General features: G+C 36.8%; 1 protein-coding gene across 4 annotated transcripts in view; it reads left to right on the top strand.

The window, feature by feature from the left end:
- The window catches only part of USP15 (ubiquitin specific peptidase 15), a 135,034-nt gene that overhangs the window by 109,876 nt on the left and 8,575 nt on the right, over nucleotides 1–16,583 (top strand). For all 4 annotated transcript variants that reach the window (XM_075551349.1, XM_075551351.1, XM_075551350.1 and 1 more), the window contains 10 exons: nucleotides 63–287; nucleotides 2,976–3,059; nucleotides 3,154–3,248; nucleotides 3,341–3,532; nucleotides 4,904–5,019; nucleotides 5,394–5,666; nucleotides 6,036–6,106; nucleotides 6,475–6,590; nucleotides 7,515–7,664; nucleotides 9,490–9,593. In XM_075551349.1, the coding sequence (XP_075407464.1) occupies nucleotides 63–287; nucleotides 2,976–3,059; nucleotides 3,154–3,248; nucleotides 3,341–3,532; nucleotides 4,904–5,019; nucleotides 5,394–5,666; nucleotides 6,036–6,106; nucleotides 6,475–6,590; nucleotides 7,515–7,664; nucleotides 9,490–9,593 (1,426 nt within the window). The remainder of the gene's footprint in view (nucleotides 1–62; nucleotides 288–2,975; nucleotides 3,060–3,153; nucleotides 3,249–3,340; nucleotides 3,533–4,903; nucleotides 5,020–5,393; nucleotides 5,667–6,035; nucleotides 6,107–6,474; nucleotides 6,591–7,514; nucleotides 7,665–9,489; nucleotides 9,594–16,583) is intronic.

Here is a 16,583-nt window from a genome sequence, read left to right as displayed (position 1 = left end):
TTGTCAAATGTATTGTTATAATTCTGTGGCACCTCTTTGTAATGTGTGTCTGTTTCTTGTAGGTGGTTGCTGAAGAAGCCTGGGAAAACCATTTGAAAAGAAATGATTCAATTATAGTAGATATATTTCATGGGCTTTTCAAGTCAACTTTAGTTTGTCCTGAGTGTGCTAAGATTTCAGTAACGTTTGATCCTTTTTGTTACTTGACACTTCCATTGCCCATGAAAAAAGAGCGTACCTTGGAAGTTTACTTAGTTAGAATGGATCCCCTTACCAAGCCTATGCAGGTAAATAATACAACTATTATTTTTCTTGTTTTTGTTGCTTCTATTAAAAAATTAGTTTTAACTCCATATTCTTCTAACACAATTAGATAAGTTTAATTGTAAGGGAGATTTTATAAAGCAAGTGCTTGGGAAATAATGTATGTACGCAGTATAAGCCGACCCCAATATCAGCCAAGGCACCTGATTTTACCACCAAATCTGCATTAAAAAATGTGCTGAAAAACTTGCCTTATACACGAGTTTTTGAATCTTGAAAAGGTGAGGGACGTATAAAATATTCATTACTTGTCATAGAAGAGCAAAATTCTCATCAAAGAATAGCAAAAGGTGCTTTGATTTTACAGTGTTGGGATGAAGATTAGTAATAAATTATTTCCCATCCCCATTTTTTAATGTTAATTTTCTATTTTATGGTGGTTGTTAAAAAAGACATATCTTAATTCATAAGAAAAGATTATAGTAATTGGGAAGGAAGCGAAAAGGGGGGAACCAATCACAATGATCAATGCATAATCCCCCCACACACACACACCAGAGGGATAAACAACAGAAACGTGGGTGAAGAGAGACAGCAGTCAGTGTAAGATATGAAAACAATAAAAATTTCTAATTTATCAAGGGGGTCACAAGGGAGGGGGAGAGGAGCTGATACTAAGAGCTCAAATAGAAAGTAAATGTTTAGAAAATTATAATGGTAACAGGTACAAATATGCTTGATACAATTGATTATTTATAAGCACTGTAAGAGTCCCCAATGTAATGATTTGGGGGGGAAATCATAGGATTCTGACATGCCAGTTATTTTAGGCCTGAGAAAGATGAAGTTGTGCCTGCTTCTATAAAGATTTATAGCCTTGAAAGCAGGTCTACTCTGTGCCATCGGGTCACTAGGAGTTAGAATTGATTAGAAAGCAAAGAGTTTGATTTGGGAGGGATTAGTTTATAAGCATGTTAGAACTTTGAAGAGAAAAGAAAACTAAATCAGACAAAGTATTTGATTCATTGTTTATATATTTAGCAGTTTGGATATCAACTGTTGCTTAATATAATACAAAAGGCATGTGCTCTGCTCTAATGTTAGTAATTAGTGTGCTTCATTGCTTAGTGTTGTTATTGCAACTTTTTAAAATTAATCAGCAATCCTTTCTGACATTTGACATACCTCAGGTGAAGTATCCTTCACCTCTTCGTCCTTCTAGTCCCCTAAATTCTGTTAAAATTCTTCTTTTGTTGTTTTATTTGCATATAATTCACATCACACTCTCCAATAGTTTAGTTATATGAAGAATTGTACAATCACCACCGCAATTAATTTAAGGATATTTTCTTCTTTTTTGCGCTCATTGTTATTAGCTACTCATTTCCCCCCACCCCAGCCTCCCCTGCCACATCCCCATTAATCCAGTTGCTGTCTCTTTAGATTTACTTATCTGCGATTTCATATAGAGGAAAGCATACCAAAACAAGAACCGATAAAACTTCAGTGGTATAACAGTTATTGATAACCTTGGCAACAGGTTAAATTGAGAGGTAAACACAAAAAGTCCAACAGGAATAGCATTCAATAACAAACAAAAGAGTTAAAGGTTTTGCACATATATGGGGTCTAGATGGAAGGACATGAAGAGTCAAAGCTGGGAAACAAAACATTTAAAAGGACTGAAATGGCAATTCAGTCCATACTAAGGAGCGAGTGCACGGGTAAAGAGAAAAGTAATGGTTAAAGAGTAAGCTCTGAATGTAATATTTCAAAAGTGAAAACAGTTACAGGTAATAGAATTGGATGATAGTTGAATCACAGTGTAGTCTTTTAATTGAGGAGCCAAGAAACAGTAAGGTTAAGATAAATCATCTGTATGAGTGCTGTCCAGGAGCCCTTGTGACATGGTGAGGTTAGCTTTGGACTGCGAACCTCAAAGTCAGTGGTTCAAACCCACCAACCATTTTATGGTAGGAAGATGAGATGTGTTAATCTGGGTTGACTAGAGATACAAATCCAGGAACATTCATATAGGTATAAGAGAGAACTTTCTATCTGTGTTAGATAAACTATCTCAATATCAAAGAGTAATTTCATATTAAGAAAATAGCCCAGTCCAGTTGAAGTCCTTAAGTCCGATATTAGTCCATATGTCTGATACTAGTCCATAAAGTAGTTCTTCAGACTCAAGCAGTACATGCAGAGACGCTGAATGCAGGAAGATTACAGGCCAGTGGGTGGAAAGTGTTTTGGATCCAATGACTGTGGAAGCATCTCAGTGCTGGCGTGGGTCTCCACATGGCTCCTCCCGCTCCTGGACTCTGACTCTATCAGCATAGCTCAATCTGCCTCAGCATCAGGAATGTGTAGCAAAGAGGGTGTCCCGCCTCCTGCAAGGAAGACAGGAATTCCCAGAATCCTCAGGAGAAGGCCAGGCCCACCCAGATACCTTGTTGACAGGCTAGAATCCACCCCTTCACTCAAGTTAAAAGGAGATTTATGTAACTGCCACAAGAGGCTATCTGCTCTTGTAAAGATCTCCAGTCGCAGTAACCTTGTAAAGCGTTCAATTCAGCGGAAGTGGGTTCGGACATTGTCATCCAGGATGATTGTAAGATGATGACAGGCACTGTGACTCAGACATGAGGTTGGGTACACCTATTGAATATTTTTTTCAAAAGAAATCTGTTATCTTTTTGTTGTTTTAGTACAAAGTGGTTGTCCCCAAAATTGGAAACATATCAGATCTTTGTACAGCATTAGCAACTTTGTCAGGAGTGCCTGCAGATAAGGTAAGGAAGGTGCTTTTGTGGTAAAAGTATGCATCTTGGTATTTAATTTTTAAGAATTGTAAAACCAGCTTAATAGAAATTTGTTTCCTTCTAGATGATAGTGACTGATATATACAATCATAGATTTCACAGAATATTTGCTATGGATGAAAACCTTAGTAGTATTATGGAGCGGGATGATATTTATGTGTAAGTATAAAATTCATTGTGTAAACTATTGAGAAGAAGTTGAAATGAAATGACAGGCTTTTTAGAGTTTGTAATGTGTTTTGTCCTTGCAGGTTTGAGATTAGCATCAATAGGACAGAAGATACAGAGCATGTGATTATCCCCGTGTGCCTAAGAGAAAAGTTTCGACACTCGAGTTACACTCACCATACTGGCTCTTCCCTTTTTGGGCAGCCTTTTCTCATGGCTGTACCACGCAACAATACTGAGGACAAACTCTACAATCTCCTGCTTTTGAGAATGTGGTAAGTGCTTGACACTTACGTATTGACAAAATAAAGATCGACGCAAAATAGAAGTAATAGAAGTAAAAATGCAAAACACTATCAAATATGATTAGATAAGCCTGTGTTAGATTTGTTTAGACAGGTAGCAGTTTTAAATATCAGATTACATTCTAATTATGTTTCATGTAAAACACATTCAAACATATGAAATGTTTTAACTACTGTACACCAGAAAGTTACAGTAGGAAAGAAGTAGTTCTCATTACTGTAATGCTGGTATGCACTCTAGAATCGTAACACATATCATAGACTTCATTTCTTTATAGGACTGCTACTCTAAAACTTATCATTTTATTTAAAAGACTAAATCATTATCATTAATAGTAATGTAGGTGCTCTTTGCTTTCTAACACCTTGATTTGCATTGTGTGTTAGTCTGGGTGGGCTAGAGAAACAAATCCTTGGACACCTGTAGGTGTATAAGAGAGAATTTTATATAAAAGGTAATTGTACATTCAGAAAACATCCTAGCCCAGTCCAGATTAAGTCCAATATTAGCCCATATGTCCTACACCAGTCTATAAAGTCCTCTTAGACTGACGAAACTCATGCAATGATGCCGAATGCAGGACAATCACAGGCCAGTGGGAAGAAAGTCTTTGAATCCAGTAGCATTGTAAGCATCTCAGAGCTGCCAGAGGTCTCTACCTGGCTTCTCCAGGTCCATGGTTCTGGCTGCCTCAGAGTAGGTCCATATGGCTTCTCCAGCTCAGGGCACTAGCGAAGTTCCATGTGTCTTGTCAGCTGCAATATCTCCCAGGGAGTGAGCAGAGAGAGAGGGGGGGGGGGCGTCTTCTGCCTCCTAGGAAGAAAATCAGATTTCCCAGCATTCTTAGGAGAAAGGCCATGCCCATACAGAAGCCTCGTTGGCTGTGAGCCAATTGACAGACTAGACTGTACCTCCTCACTCATAATCCTCTCAAATTGACATGAGATTATGTAACTACCACACATTGTAAGGTTAATTTTTTGTTAATTCATTTTAATATTTATTTTTCTTACATACCTGTTTTAATCATAAGCGATCTTAATTAGAATATATGTCATGTAAATAGTGATCTTTGCATATATTTTTTAATTCAGAGATTATTTGCCACAAATATTTGGGAAAAATTAATTAGCCAATATTTTGGGGTTTTGTAAAATAATTAAGAGACTAAATCACACTTATGTTGACTTACCTTGAGTTGAAATTTATCCTTGAATCTATTAAATGACCATTGCTTCTGCATTAAAAGAAATTGATATCTTATTAAAAAATAAGGAACTTTTTTCCTTTCGTTTTTACCTTTTTGTACCTGACCTTGTTGGTTTCTAATTTTATTTAAGCCGTTATGTCAAAATATCTACTGATACCGAAGAAACTGAAGGAACCCTGCACTGCTACAAGGACCAAAATATTAATGGGAATGGCCCAAATGGCATACATGAAGAAGGCTCGCCAAGTAAGGCTTCCTGTCAAATCGTAAGACCTTTCCACATGCATTTCTGACTCGGAGAAGAGATGAAGAAAGTGGTGATTAAGTTACTAGAAATTATTTCTGAGCCAGGGGAAAATAATACTTATTTGTTCTGTTGCTGAAGAAAATATCTACTGCAAAACATCCACAACTGAGTCTGCCTTTTCTACATGTATAAATCAGTGACGTTGACTACATTCTCCCCAGTTGCACAACCATACTCATCTGAAGTTTTTCTCCACTATTAAAAAAATTCACTGCCCCCTAAGATTCCTGTCTAATCTTTTGATTTTAATATTTGTTTTAATTTTTAAATGTACTGTTGTGTTTATTTTTAAATCTCTAATATGTAAAATTAGGTGAAATGGAAACTGACGAACCAGACGATGAATCCAGCCAGGATCAAGAACTTCCCTCGGAGAATGAAAACAGTCAGTCTGAAGATTCTGTTGGAGGAGACAATGACTCTGAAAATGGATTAGGCACTGAGGAAACTGGCAAAGGTCAACTCACAGGGCATAGAAAACGATTGTTTACATTCCAGTTCAACAACTTAGGCAATACTGATGCCAACTACATCAAAGATGATACCAGGCATATAAGATTTGATGATAGGCAGCTTAGGCTAGATGGTAAGTTTTTGTGAAAACTGTCTTAAACACTAAACTTGATAGCAAAGTGTGTCATTTGAATCATGAAGTTCCATCCTTTCATGAAATTTATTGTTTACATTTTTAAATGAAAAATTTTTTTTCTTAAGTAGGCTAAAACTTGTTTCAGTATTTATTAACTAGAAATTCTCCTTATATAAGGCCTTTGTTTATTAGGTTTTATAGATTTTTTTTAGCTCCTAAATTATTTTAATGGCTTAAAAATAGCTAATCACTCAGTATAGTAGAAAATGTTATAATTTGTTTATTTTGGTGTACATCTTAACATTGAAACACATCATTTTTAGCATTATGATAAAGTTTAAGGGAAAAATATGTTTTCCATTGTAGAAAGATCTTTTCTTGCTTTGGATTGGGATCCTGATTTGAAAAAAAGATATTTTGATGAAAATGCTGCTGAGGTAAGTTATCACTCGGCCCTTCGGATAATTTCTCGAGTTAATCCCTCGGTTTTGTTAGCGCTTTCAATGCGGCCAAGCGTGTTTGTTTTGCCAGTAGAAATTTAGTCTTGACCTAGAAGAGAGATTACTCTTCTAAAAAAAATTTTCAGTACAGGATTTGAATATTGCTTTCTGTTTACACTTTTTAGTCTTTCATATAAGTTGTTTTATAAGAATTATTTTGAAGTGTGATTTAAATCTCAGTTGAAAATAAACATTATTCTTTGGGGAAAATTTAGGAGTTTTCATTATTATTCATAGTAAGATGGTATCACTAAAATGAGTTTTGTTTCATTTGTTCTCTTAACTCAAGAAATACTTCTCTTTAGGATTTTGAGAAGCATGAAAGTGTGGAATATAAACCTCCCAAAAAACCTTTTGTGAAATTAAAAGATTGCATTGAACTTTTTACAACAAAAGAAAAACTAGGTGCTGAAGATCCCTGGTAAGACACAAAGTTAAACAATTTTTTTCTAAGTAATTTTTTTAAGATTTTTGCTCAAGTATGTGCTTTATCACCTTAAAGAAGTGATTACTAAATTCATTTTGCTATTTGAAATGATAAATAAGCATTTTTTGAGATGAGAATGGTGTCCTAGAGTCCCTGGCTGTTGCAGATGTTAGCGCTCTTGTCTGCCAACCATTAAGCTTTTGATTAGTGTTCACTTAGAGGCATGCATCTCACAAGAAAGGTCTGGCAATGTAATTCCAAAAAATCAGCGATTGAAAACTCTAGTGGACACAATTCTACTCTGACATACACAGGCAAGAAATGAAGTAGAAAAAGCTGATAGCACTGGCATTGGCAATAGTCTTTAAAAAGATGAGACTAACTTCAAATTTTTAATATGAGCGAGTTTCAAGCAGTTCAAGCAAAAATGGAATTAAAAGATAATGGGATTTTTCCACGAACATTTTGAAGCCCTCTTGCATAATGTTGGGCTTTAATCCCATTAGAGTATTTTCTGTATTACCTATTACACTGGTATCAATTTCAGTTGCTTTTTTAACTATGCAACCCATGTGGAAAAGCTTTCTTAGGGAATAGGAGTGATATTTTTATGGTATTAATTCCCTTTGAGCCCCGAAGCTTTACGGTTTTATAATATTATGCCCTTTTAGCCTACCAAAATGCAAATTAAATATTCTTCATAATTTCTTTCAGTACTTACGTGCATATTTTATAATAGTTAAAATGACATGGGAAATAAAAATAATAAAAGGCATTTGTTTCAGACTGATAAGTTGTAGGCATACACTGAGTGAATGTTAAACTTTTAAACATTTCTTTATTGCTTTTGTTAATAAGGCTTGTCTTGTTTATATTTTATACCTCTATCAAGTTTTAAATTCTTCTCTATATTTTCAGGTATTGTCCAAATTGTAAAGAACATCAGCAAGCTACAAAAAAGTTGGATTTGTGGTCCTTGCCTCCAGTGCTTGTGGTACATCTCAAGCGATTTTCCTACAGTAGATACATGAGAGACAAGTTGGATACCTTAGTTGATTTTCCTATCAAGTAAGTTTTAATTACACTTCCTAATATTGGGTACTTTTAACTTTTTAAAACTTTTCTATTGCTTCTTGTTATTATTCTTCAGTAAACATCAGATGTCATTGAACATAGTTTAGTTTTTATTACTTCTAACTCGATAAGGATTGTGTGTCTTGATTTTAATTCTTTAAGACTTTTCAAAGAACCAAAGAGAAAATTGTGTTTTAAAATTTTAATTTATTATATTTTATATTACCATATAATTATTATGGGTTCATTACCTCTGTTTTATAAATCTAAGATAATATGATGTGGCTTCAGAGTTTCTCAGAAAATTCTATTCCCTTTCAATAGTTTTTTGTTTGTTTAAGTGAATCTTTTGCAGCTGCCTTGTACTTTATAAGATCTTAGTGATTTTGTTTTACATAGGAATTATTTTATCATTACTCATCAATTATTCTTAACTGTACTTAAAAATAGACTAAAATCATATGAGAATAGAATAATGAGCTCCCTTATAAGAATAAGCTAGTAGTGAAATAAATCATCCCTATTTTATCATCTTTTGGTATTTTTTATTTCAATGTTGAGAATATTGTATCATTGTTCAAAACAACAGAGAAATCTAAACAATATTTTTATAGACTTTTTTTAAAGCTTTTATCCTCAGTGGAGAATCAGAAGGAAAGGAAAGATTTTACTGTGTACACAGCACCCAGTATTTTGCAGTAAGATTTTGGGATCGTGCCACTTTTAAAAATGACATGTGATTGTTCTTTTATATTTAATGATTTTTATGAACCAAAATTTACTTGATACAGTTAGTAAATAAATGCTAAGGTAGGTGTCTATAGACAAGTGATGTGGGAAACAGATTAAGTAAAGTAAAATTGAAATATTTATTGGACTGATGATTCTCAGTAATATTTATGAATTTTAAATTGTTTGTGTTATGCAATCGTGGAGCAGGAAAAAAAATGTTCGTTTTTTCTAACAAAATTCTGCACCTTCAGTTTTCAAAATACATCATCAATTCCTTTTTTTGCCAACATAGTTAGGTCCTAAGGACCAGGTTGTTTTGCAAAAATGGAGGATGACCATATCAGATCACAAAGTGCAGGATGACTACATCATTACTGCATCACTGCCAAACCAGTGCGCATCATGGTCCAAGCAAGTGGACAAACAGTCCTAACCAGCACAGCCAGCATTACTCACCTCACCTAGTTGTTCAGTATTGCCAGACATACATCGTTGATGCTCAAACTAGTGGGATCGGAGATCTTTTACTATTATCAAAAATGTGAAATATCTGATAGCAAGACAGTCAAGAAGTGAGGAGTAAGTATATAACATGTTGATGTAAATAAGAACAAGAACCAGAAGTGATAAACTAGACTCACTAGAGGTATATTGGAGATAGAATTACTGCTTTGTAATGATACAAGAACTAGACATAGATAAAATATTCAAAAGTTGGTTTTCACTATCTTTTTCCTTCTGGATCATTCATAAAATATACTTTAAGATATAAGACAAAACAAGCATGTGCACTGAACCCAAATAATGAATGACACTTTTTCCTGATATACTGACAATTAAATGTATTAACATACAAACATTAATCTAAATAACAGTGATCAGTGGTGCATTTTAAAACTCTCGGTTCCTAAAAAAAATTTGCCAGAAAACTCAAACCTCTGTGGTACATTTTTATTTATGTTATGTTATTTGGTCTGTGGAATTTCTTTATTAACCTGTAGGTAATTGGAGGAATGAAAGGGAATAGACAGAGCTCATTGAATTTTGGAGAAAACAAAACACTAACTTGTTCTGTTTTTTTAAACAGTGACTTGGATATGTCGGAATTTTTAATTAATCCAAATGCAGGTCCTTGCCGCTATAATTTGATTGCTGTTTCTAACCACTATGGAGGCATGGGAGGTGGACACTGTGAGTTGACATTTTACTTTTAAACTTAGATCCTTGTATTTGTTAAATGTAGACATTTTAAAAAGTTTTATTGCCATATAATTCATATATCATATAGTTTAATCATTCAACCATATGAAGAAGTATGTGCTTTCTTCTCATATGCATTGTTAGTTCCTTGTTTCTTTCCAACCTCCGCTGCTATGCCGCTAAGCATATCAATCCAATTACTCTCTCTGTATTACTTATCTCGGACTTCGTATACTGAAAATCATACAAAACATAAATAAAAACCAACAGCAATCACCAAATGAAACAGAAAAATCTCAATCGAAAAGAAAGCAATAACTATTAAAAACTAACAAGATAGATAGCCCCTCAGAGACACGGACAGGTGTAACAGTTCCTGGAGGGTACCAGAAGTGAGAGGGCATGGGGAAAAGGGAGTTTATATAGCCCCGCCCTATGGGATTGAACAGCGGAACTGTATGGAACGGGAAGGGATATATTGGAATGAGTAAAATATTCAGTAAAAATATTATTCAAGGGCGAAAAAAACCTGAAACAACTTTAAAATGGATCAAAAGGGAGATGAGATTAAGGTGTTTCATTTTAACGTAACGACAAGTGCCATAATCCACTTTACAGTGCTCTGTGTCTGATAGCAAGGCTGGCACATCCCGGGACTGCGGGGCCCTGCAAAAGGATGCTGGGTGCCCACCATAATCTATAGCCTTCAGCAAACTGGGTGTTAACAATTTAAAATGGATACCTTTCCCTCCAAATTTGGGTTTTATTATTTACAATCCTTGGATCACACAGGCTGAAGTCCTTCTTCCATGTGAATTTAGTTGATCCCTCATTACTTAGATAGTTGCTTGTTTGTAATTAAGCCTTTAAGACCCCACAAGCTATTCTTTTTTGATAGCTGGGTACATCCAATTTCTTCACCACATTTTACTATAGCAACCACATCTTCAGAGACCTCTTTGTGAGGGTACATATCTAACAGGCCATATCATAAAAACTAATTAGGTTTCAACTAAAATTAAGTGCAAGCCAAAAGTCCATTCCTGTATATCTATAGTTTATGTGTCTTTGGTTTACTTTAGAAACATTGTCATTTTATGATAGGGTACATAGGTACTTCTGTTGAGAGAGGCATTTATTTAGCCCATGGTTTAGAATTGGAAATACCTTGGGGAAAAAGGAAATGATACATCTATAGGCCAGCTTTTCAGATTGCAATACATGAATTATTAAAGGTAGTACTTCTAAAAGGTAAAATGTGAGATGTCTCAGTCACATAAGGTGTTCAATGTTGTTTTAGTTTGTCGAGTCAATTCCAACTCATAGCGGTCCTATAGCACAGAGTAGACTGTCTCATAGGATCCCAGGTCTTTTCTCCCACAAAGCAGCAGGTAGATTGAACGACTAGCCTTTCAGCTAGCAGCCAGGTTCTTCACCTTTGAACCCTCGCCGCTGTTTCTCTGGAAGTAACCACCACTGGGCTCAAACTGCTCACTCTTGGTTAGTTGCTGAACATGTAATGATTAATGAATGAATCTGCTTTTGAACCTTTTTTTAGCATGGAGCATAAAGGACTGAGTTAACCATCATTAGTCCACTCCAGATTTTCTTTTCCCCCATTCTCCTTTCCCTCACCTTTCTTTTGTGTGTGTGTCTTTGTGTGTGTGTGTGTGTGTGTGTGTGTTAGGAAGTAAAAGTAATGGTTTATTTAACAATTATTTAACTTTTTAATGTGCAATTATTTTTTTAAATGATTTTATTGGGGGCTCTTACAACTCTTGTTACAAACCATACATCAACTGTATCTGACATATTCCATCATTCTTTTCTAGACATTTACTTTCCATTGAGTCCTTAGGATCAGCTCCTCCTTTTTTCCCTCCCTTCTCCCCACCGTACCCCAACCCTCATGGCCCCCTGATAGATTGTAGATTGTTTAATTATTTTCAAATCTCCAACCACCATCTCCCTTCCCCTCTGGTTTCCACAGTTCTTCCTCCTGGGTGGGAGTGTGTGGTTATGTGCCATTCATTGCCATCGGTATCGCCCTCCCTCCCCACCTTAACCCCCTTCCCCCTACTCTTTGGTTATCTCTATTTCCATTCCTGTTCCTGGGTTCCATGTGTTGTGAGTTTTATCTCTTCCCTATACCTATGTACATGCTCCCTTCTAATCTAGATTGGGAGGCAGCACTGGGGTCATGATAGTGGGGGGTGAGGAGGCCTCCAGGGAACAGAGGTATATTGCATGACCCTTTAGTACTCTACTGCACCCTGATTGACTCAACCACTCTCTGCAACCCTTCTGTGGGGAGATGCTTCATTGTCCATAGATGGGTTTTGGGTCTCCATTTCAATCCCCCTCCATTCTCACCAATGCATTTTTGGGTTTTTTTTACTGTTTGTTGTGATTGTCCGTGTTTTTCAGTGCAGCATATACTCCATTGTGTGTACATACTAAGGTTTACTAATCTACTAGTCTATCGATGGAAACTTAGACTGTTTCCGAGTCTTTGTGATTGTGAATTGCACTGCAATAAACATTTGAGCATAGACGACTGGTCGTGTTTTCTTACCTCCTCTGGGCATATGCCCAATAGAGGGATGGCTGGGTCATAAGATAGATCAATTTCCATTTTCTTTAAGTTATCACCAGATCACTTTCCACAGTGGCTGTACATATCTACACGACCACCAGCAGGGGAGGAGGGTTCCTATTTCACCACATCCCTTCCAACATTTGTTGCTCTCTGATTTTCTGATTTGGGCTAACCTCAGGGGTGTTAGATGGTATCTTATGGTTGTTTTAATTTGCATTTCTCTTATGGCTAATGAACAACAACACTTTCATGTGTTTGTTGGCCATATGGATCTCCTCCCTAGTGAAAGTTCTTTTCAGTTCTTTTGTCCACTCTCCTCTTTTTGGAGGCCATAAGGGTGTTGTAGATTTTAGTAATGAACCCTTTTGTCTGATGCGTCATTTCTAAAAATCCTCTCCCAGTCTGTGGGTTGCCTTGTTTACCCTCTTGGTGAAGTCTATCAAAGTGCACAGGTGTTTTATTCTTATTAAATCCCATTTGTCGATTTCCAGTTTACCTGTGTGTGTACCCTTTCCTATTGCAGCGAGCCTATGAATTCCCTGGGCCAATGATCTTAGGTTTGTCCTGATTCTTTGATGGTCCTGATGGTTTGAGGTTTTACTTCTGGGTCTGTGATCCATCTTGAGTTTTTTCTTGTGCATGGGGTGAGGTAAACTTGTTTCATTTTTCTACATGTGGATATCCATTTGTTAAAAAGAGCATCTGCTTCCCACTTCATGTTTTTGGGACCCTTACCAAAGATCAGTTGTCTACATACTGATGGTTTTACTTCTGGGCTTTCTATTCTTTTCCACTGGTCTGAGTGTCTGTCATTGTGCCAGTACCACGCTGTTTTGACCACTGTAGCTGGGTAGTAGACATTAAAATCAAGTAAAGTGAGTCCTCCAACTTTGTCTTTCTTAAGGAGTTCTCTGCTGATTCTGGGCCTCTTCCCTCTCCATGTGAAATTGGCAGCCAGTTTTTCCAATTCTTTGCAGAAGGTTGATGGTACTTGAATTGGTATAGCATTGAACTTGTAAAGTGCTTTAGGTAAGATTGACATCTTTACTATGATGAGCCTTCCAATCTACGAGCAGGGGGTGTTCTTCCAGTTATGGAGGTCAATTTTGATTTCCTGTAGTGGGGTCTTGTAGTTTTCCTTGTATAGGTCTTTGGGGGTTTTTTTGTTGAATATATTCCTGGGTATTTCAGTTTGTTCTTGGCTACTGTGAAGGGTACTTCCTTCTTAATCCCCTCTTCCATGGTCCTGTCCAGTGTGTATAGAAAATCTACCGACTTGTGTTTATTGATCTTGTATCCTGCCACACTTCCATATTCCTCTATCTCTGTAAGTATTCCCATTGTGTAACTTTTGGGGTTTTCAATGTACAGGCTTATGTCATCTGCAAATAGCCATAGTTTCACCTCCTCCTCTCCCATTTGGATACCTTTAATGTCCTTTTGCTGTCTTATGTTGTTAGCTTGAACCTCCAGTGTAATATTAAGTAGAAGTAGGGACAGGGGGCATCCTTGTCTTGTACTCTTTTTCAGTGGGATTATTTTTGTCTTTTCTCCATTGACTATGATGTTGGCTATTGTCTTTTCATAGATAGCTTGTATCAGCTTGAGGAACTTACCTTCCATTCCTATCTTCATGAATGTCTTAATTAGGAATGGGTGTTAGATGTTGTCAAATGCTTTTTCTGCATCTATGGATATTATGTGGTTCTTGACCTTTTTCTTATTGATGTGGTATATAATATTGATGAATTTTCAGATGTTAAACCATCCTTGCATCCCTGGGATGATTCCTACCTGGTCGTGGTAGGTGATACGTTTTATATACTTTTGTATTCTATTGACCAATATTTTGTTAAGTATTTTTGCATCTGTGTTCATTAGCAATATCGGTCTGCAGTTCTCTATACCTGTGCTGTCTTTGCCCTGTTTGGATATCAAAGTTATGCTGGCTTCGTAGACTGAGTTTTGGAGTTTGCCGTCCTTTTCTATGCTCTGGAATACTTTGTAAAGGTTCAGAGTTAACATTCCCAGAATGCTTGGTAGTATTTTGCTGTGAAACATCTGGTTCAGGAACTTTTTCTTCTTTTGCTATAGGTTTGCTGGGTTTCTTGACCTCTGTCTGAGATAATCTAAGGAGGGACTGTTTTCCAAGTATTTATCCCTGTCTTCTGAATTCATTAGCGTACAGTCCTTCGTAGGACTTTGTGATGATCCTTTTACTCTCTTTGGGGTCTGTTGTGATTACCCCTGTTTCACCCTTCATCCCGACTAGTGATGTTTGCTCCTTCATTTCCTTGGTTAGATTCACCATCGGTCTGTCAATTCTGTTGACCCTTTCATAGAACCAGCTTTTTACTGCATTTATATTTTGCATTGTTCCCTTGTCTTTCCACTGGCTTAACTCTGTCCTGTTTTTATTATTTCTTTTTTTTATTTGCTATTGGAGGGGTTGTTCTGTTGACTCTGTTCTAGTTGTTGGAGGTTTTGTGATAATGTGTCATCATAAGCCTCTCTTCTTTTTTCATATACGCATTTATTGATATCAAGTTACCTCTGACAACTGCCTTCCCATTAGCCTATAAGTTTGATACATTGTTTTCTCGTTCTCATTAGTTTCTAGAAACTTCCTAACATCCTCTCTAATCTGGGCCTGTGCCCATTCATGTCGCAGATCGTTGTTCATCCTCCAATTGATTGTTCTTGCTTTTCTGGTCATCCTTTTATTAATCTCCAGCTTTATTGCGTGGGTGATCCGAGAAAGACGTTTGAAGAATCTCTTTGTGTTTGAATTTACTCAGACATGACTGTGTCCCAGCATGTGGTCTATTCTTGAAAATGAGCCATGTGGACTTGAGAAGAACGTGAGTTTTTTCCATTTGGATGGAAACCTATAAATGTCTATCAGGCCCAGTTGCCTAACTACATTGTTTAGCTCTATAGTCTCTTTTCTGAGCTTTTTTCCCAATGATCTGTCTTTCTCAAATAGCAGTGTGTTAAGGTCACCTACTGTGATCGTCGAATCCATGATTTCTTTTTTTATCTTTTTAATAGTTTGACAAAATTCGCTTACTGATCCTTACTGAGCATTATATAGTGCCCCTCCTTGTCCCTTTTTATGGTTTAAACCTTGAGGTCCATTTTGTTGGCGATTAGGATTGCCACCCCTGCTTTTTATAAGTTTCCATCTCCCTGGTATACTTGCCGCCAGCCTTTTATTCTTAGTTTATTTTTGTCTGTGTGTTTAATGTGTCTTTTGCAGGCAACAGATTGTTGTGTTATGCTTTCTGAGCCAGTCTTCCAACCTTTTTATTTTAATGTATGAATTGAGTACATTGGAATTCAGAGTTATTGTCACCATCTGTGGACTCATTGCTGTGTCTGTGTATGGAGTTTCTATCTTGTCTTCTTTTCCTCCTGAGGCCCTGTTGTCTTCGTAATTGTTGCTGCTGGTTGACTTCTGGGTGGAGATGGGCTGTATGGTAGTCTCCTACTTGTGCTTGGTGGCAGTTTATCCTCTGGCCATAGTGAGTCATCCGGTGTCTTCCGCAGGGTCGCTGTCTTGCAGCATAGTCTTTGAGCCTTTCCTTGTCCTGGAATACCCTTATCCCCCACCGCCATCTATCTTAATGGATAACTTGGCAGGGTAAAGGATTTTAGGGCATACATTTTTTTTCTTTCAGCTTTTGGAAGATGTTGCTCCACTTTCTCCTCCTCTTCATAGTGTCTGCTGATAGGTCTGAGCATATTCTTACCTGAGCTCCTTTGCATGTGACTGTCTTCATTTCTCTTGCTCTTAAAATTTTCTCTTTTCCTCAAAGTTGGATATTTTTACTATCATATGTCTTAGTGAGTTCTTGTTGAGGTTTAATGTAATTGGTGTCCTTTCTGCTGACTCTTTGAGTGACTGGTTCTCACTCATTAAGGTGGGAACATTTTCTTCCACAAATTCCTTCACTGTCTTGGCTGTCGACTTGTGTGTTCTGTTTTAGTAGACCAATTATTCGAATATTATTCCTCCGAATAGCATCTGTCATTGATCTCAGGTTATCTTCTGTTTCTTTAATTTTCCTATCTGGCTGTCTTTCTCACTTGCTGAGGTCTGTTTGAGTGTCCTCAAGATCACTGAATCGGTTCTCTGCCTCCTCAAGCCTAATCATAAATTCTGTAACCTTGTGTGTGGCCTCTGCTGCCTCATTGTTAGCATCTGTATTTCCCTTTGATGCGTGGACTTCATCTCCTCCCTAATACATCCTTATTCTTCATTGCTTCTCTCAGTTTCTGTGTTACTCTAAGCAGACTTCTGAAGATTTCTTGCTGTGACAGATCTGTGTCTGACTCTGTTGTGAGCGTCATTAACTCTTCTACGGTGGTTTTCATCTCTC

The sequence above is a fragment of the Tenrec ecaudatus genome, chromosome 6 (genome assembly GCF_050624435.1).
Source record: "Tenrec ecaudatus isolate mTenEca1 chromosome 6, mTenEca1.hap1, whole genome shotgun sequence".
Lineage (NCBI taxonomy): Eukaryota > Metazoa > Chordata > Mammalia > Afrosoricida > Tenrecidae > Tenrec > Tenrec ecaudatus.
This window is presented reverse-complemented; position numbering and strand designations above follow the sequence as displayed.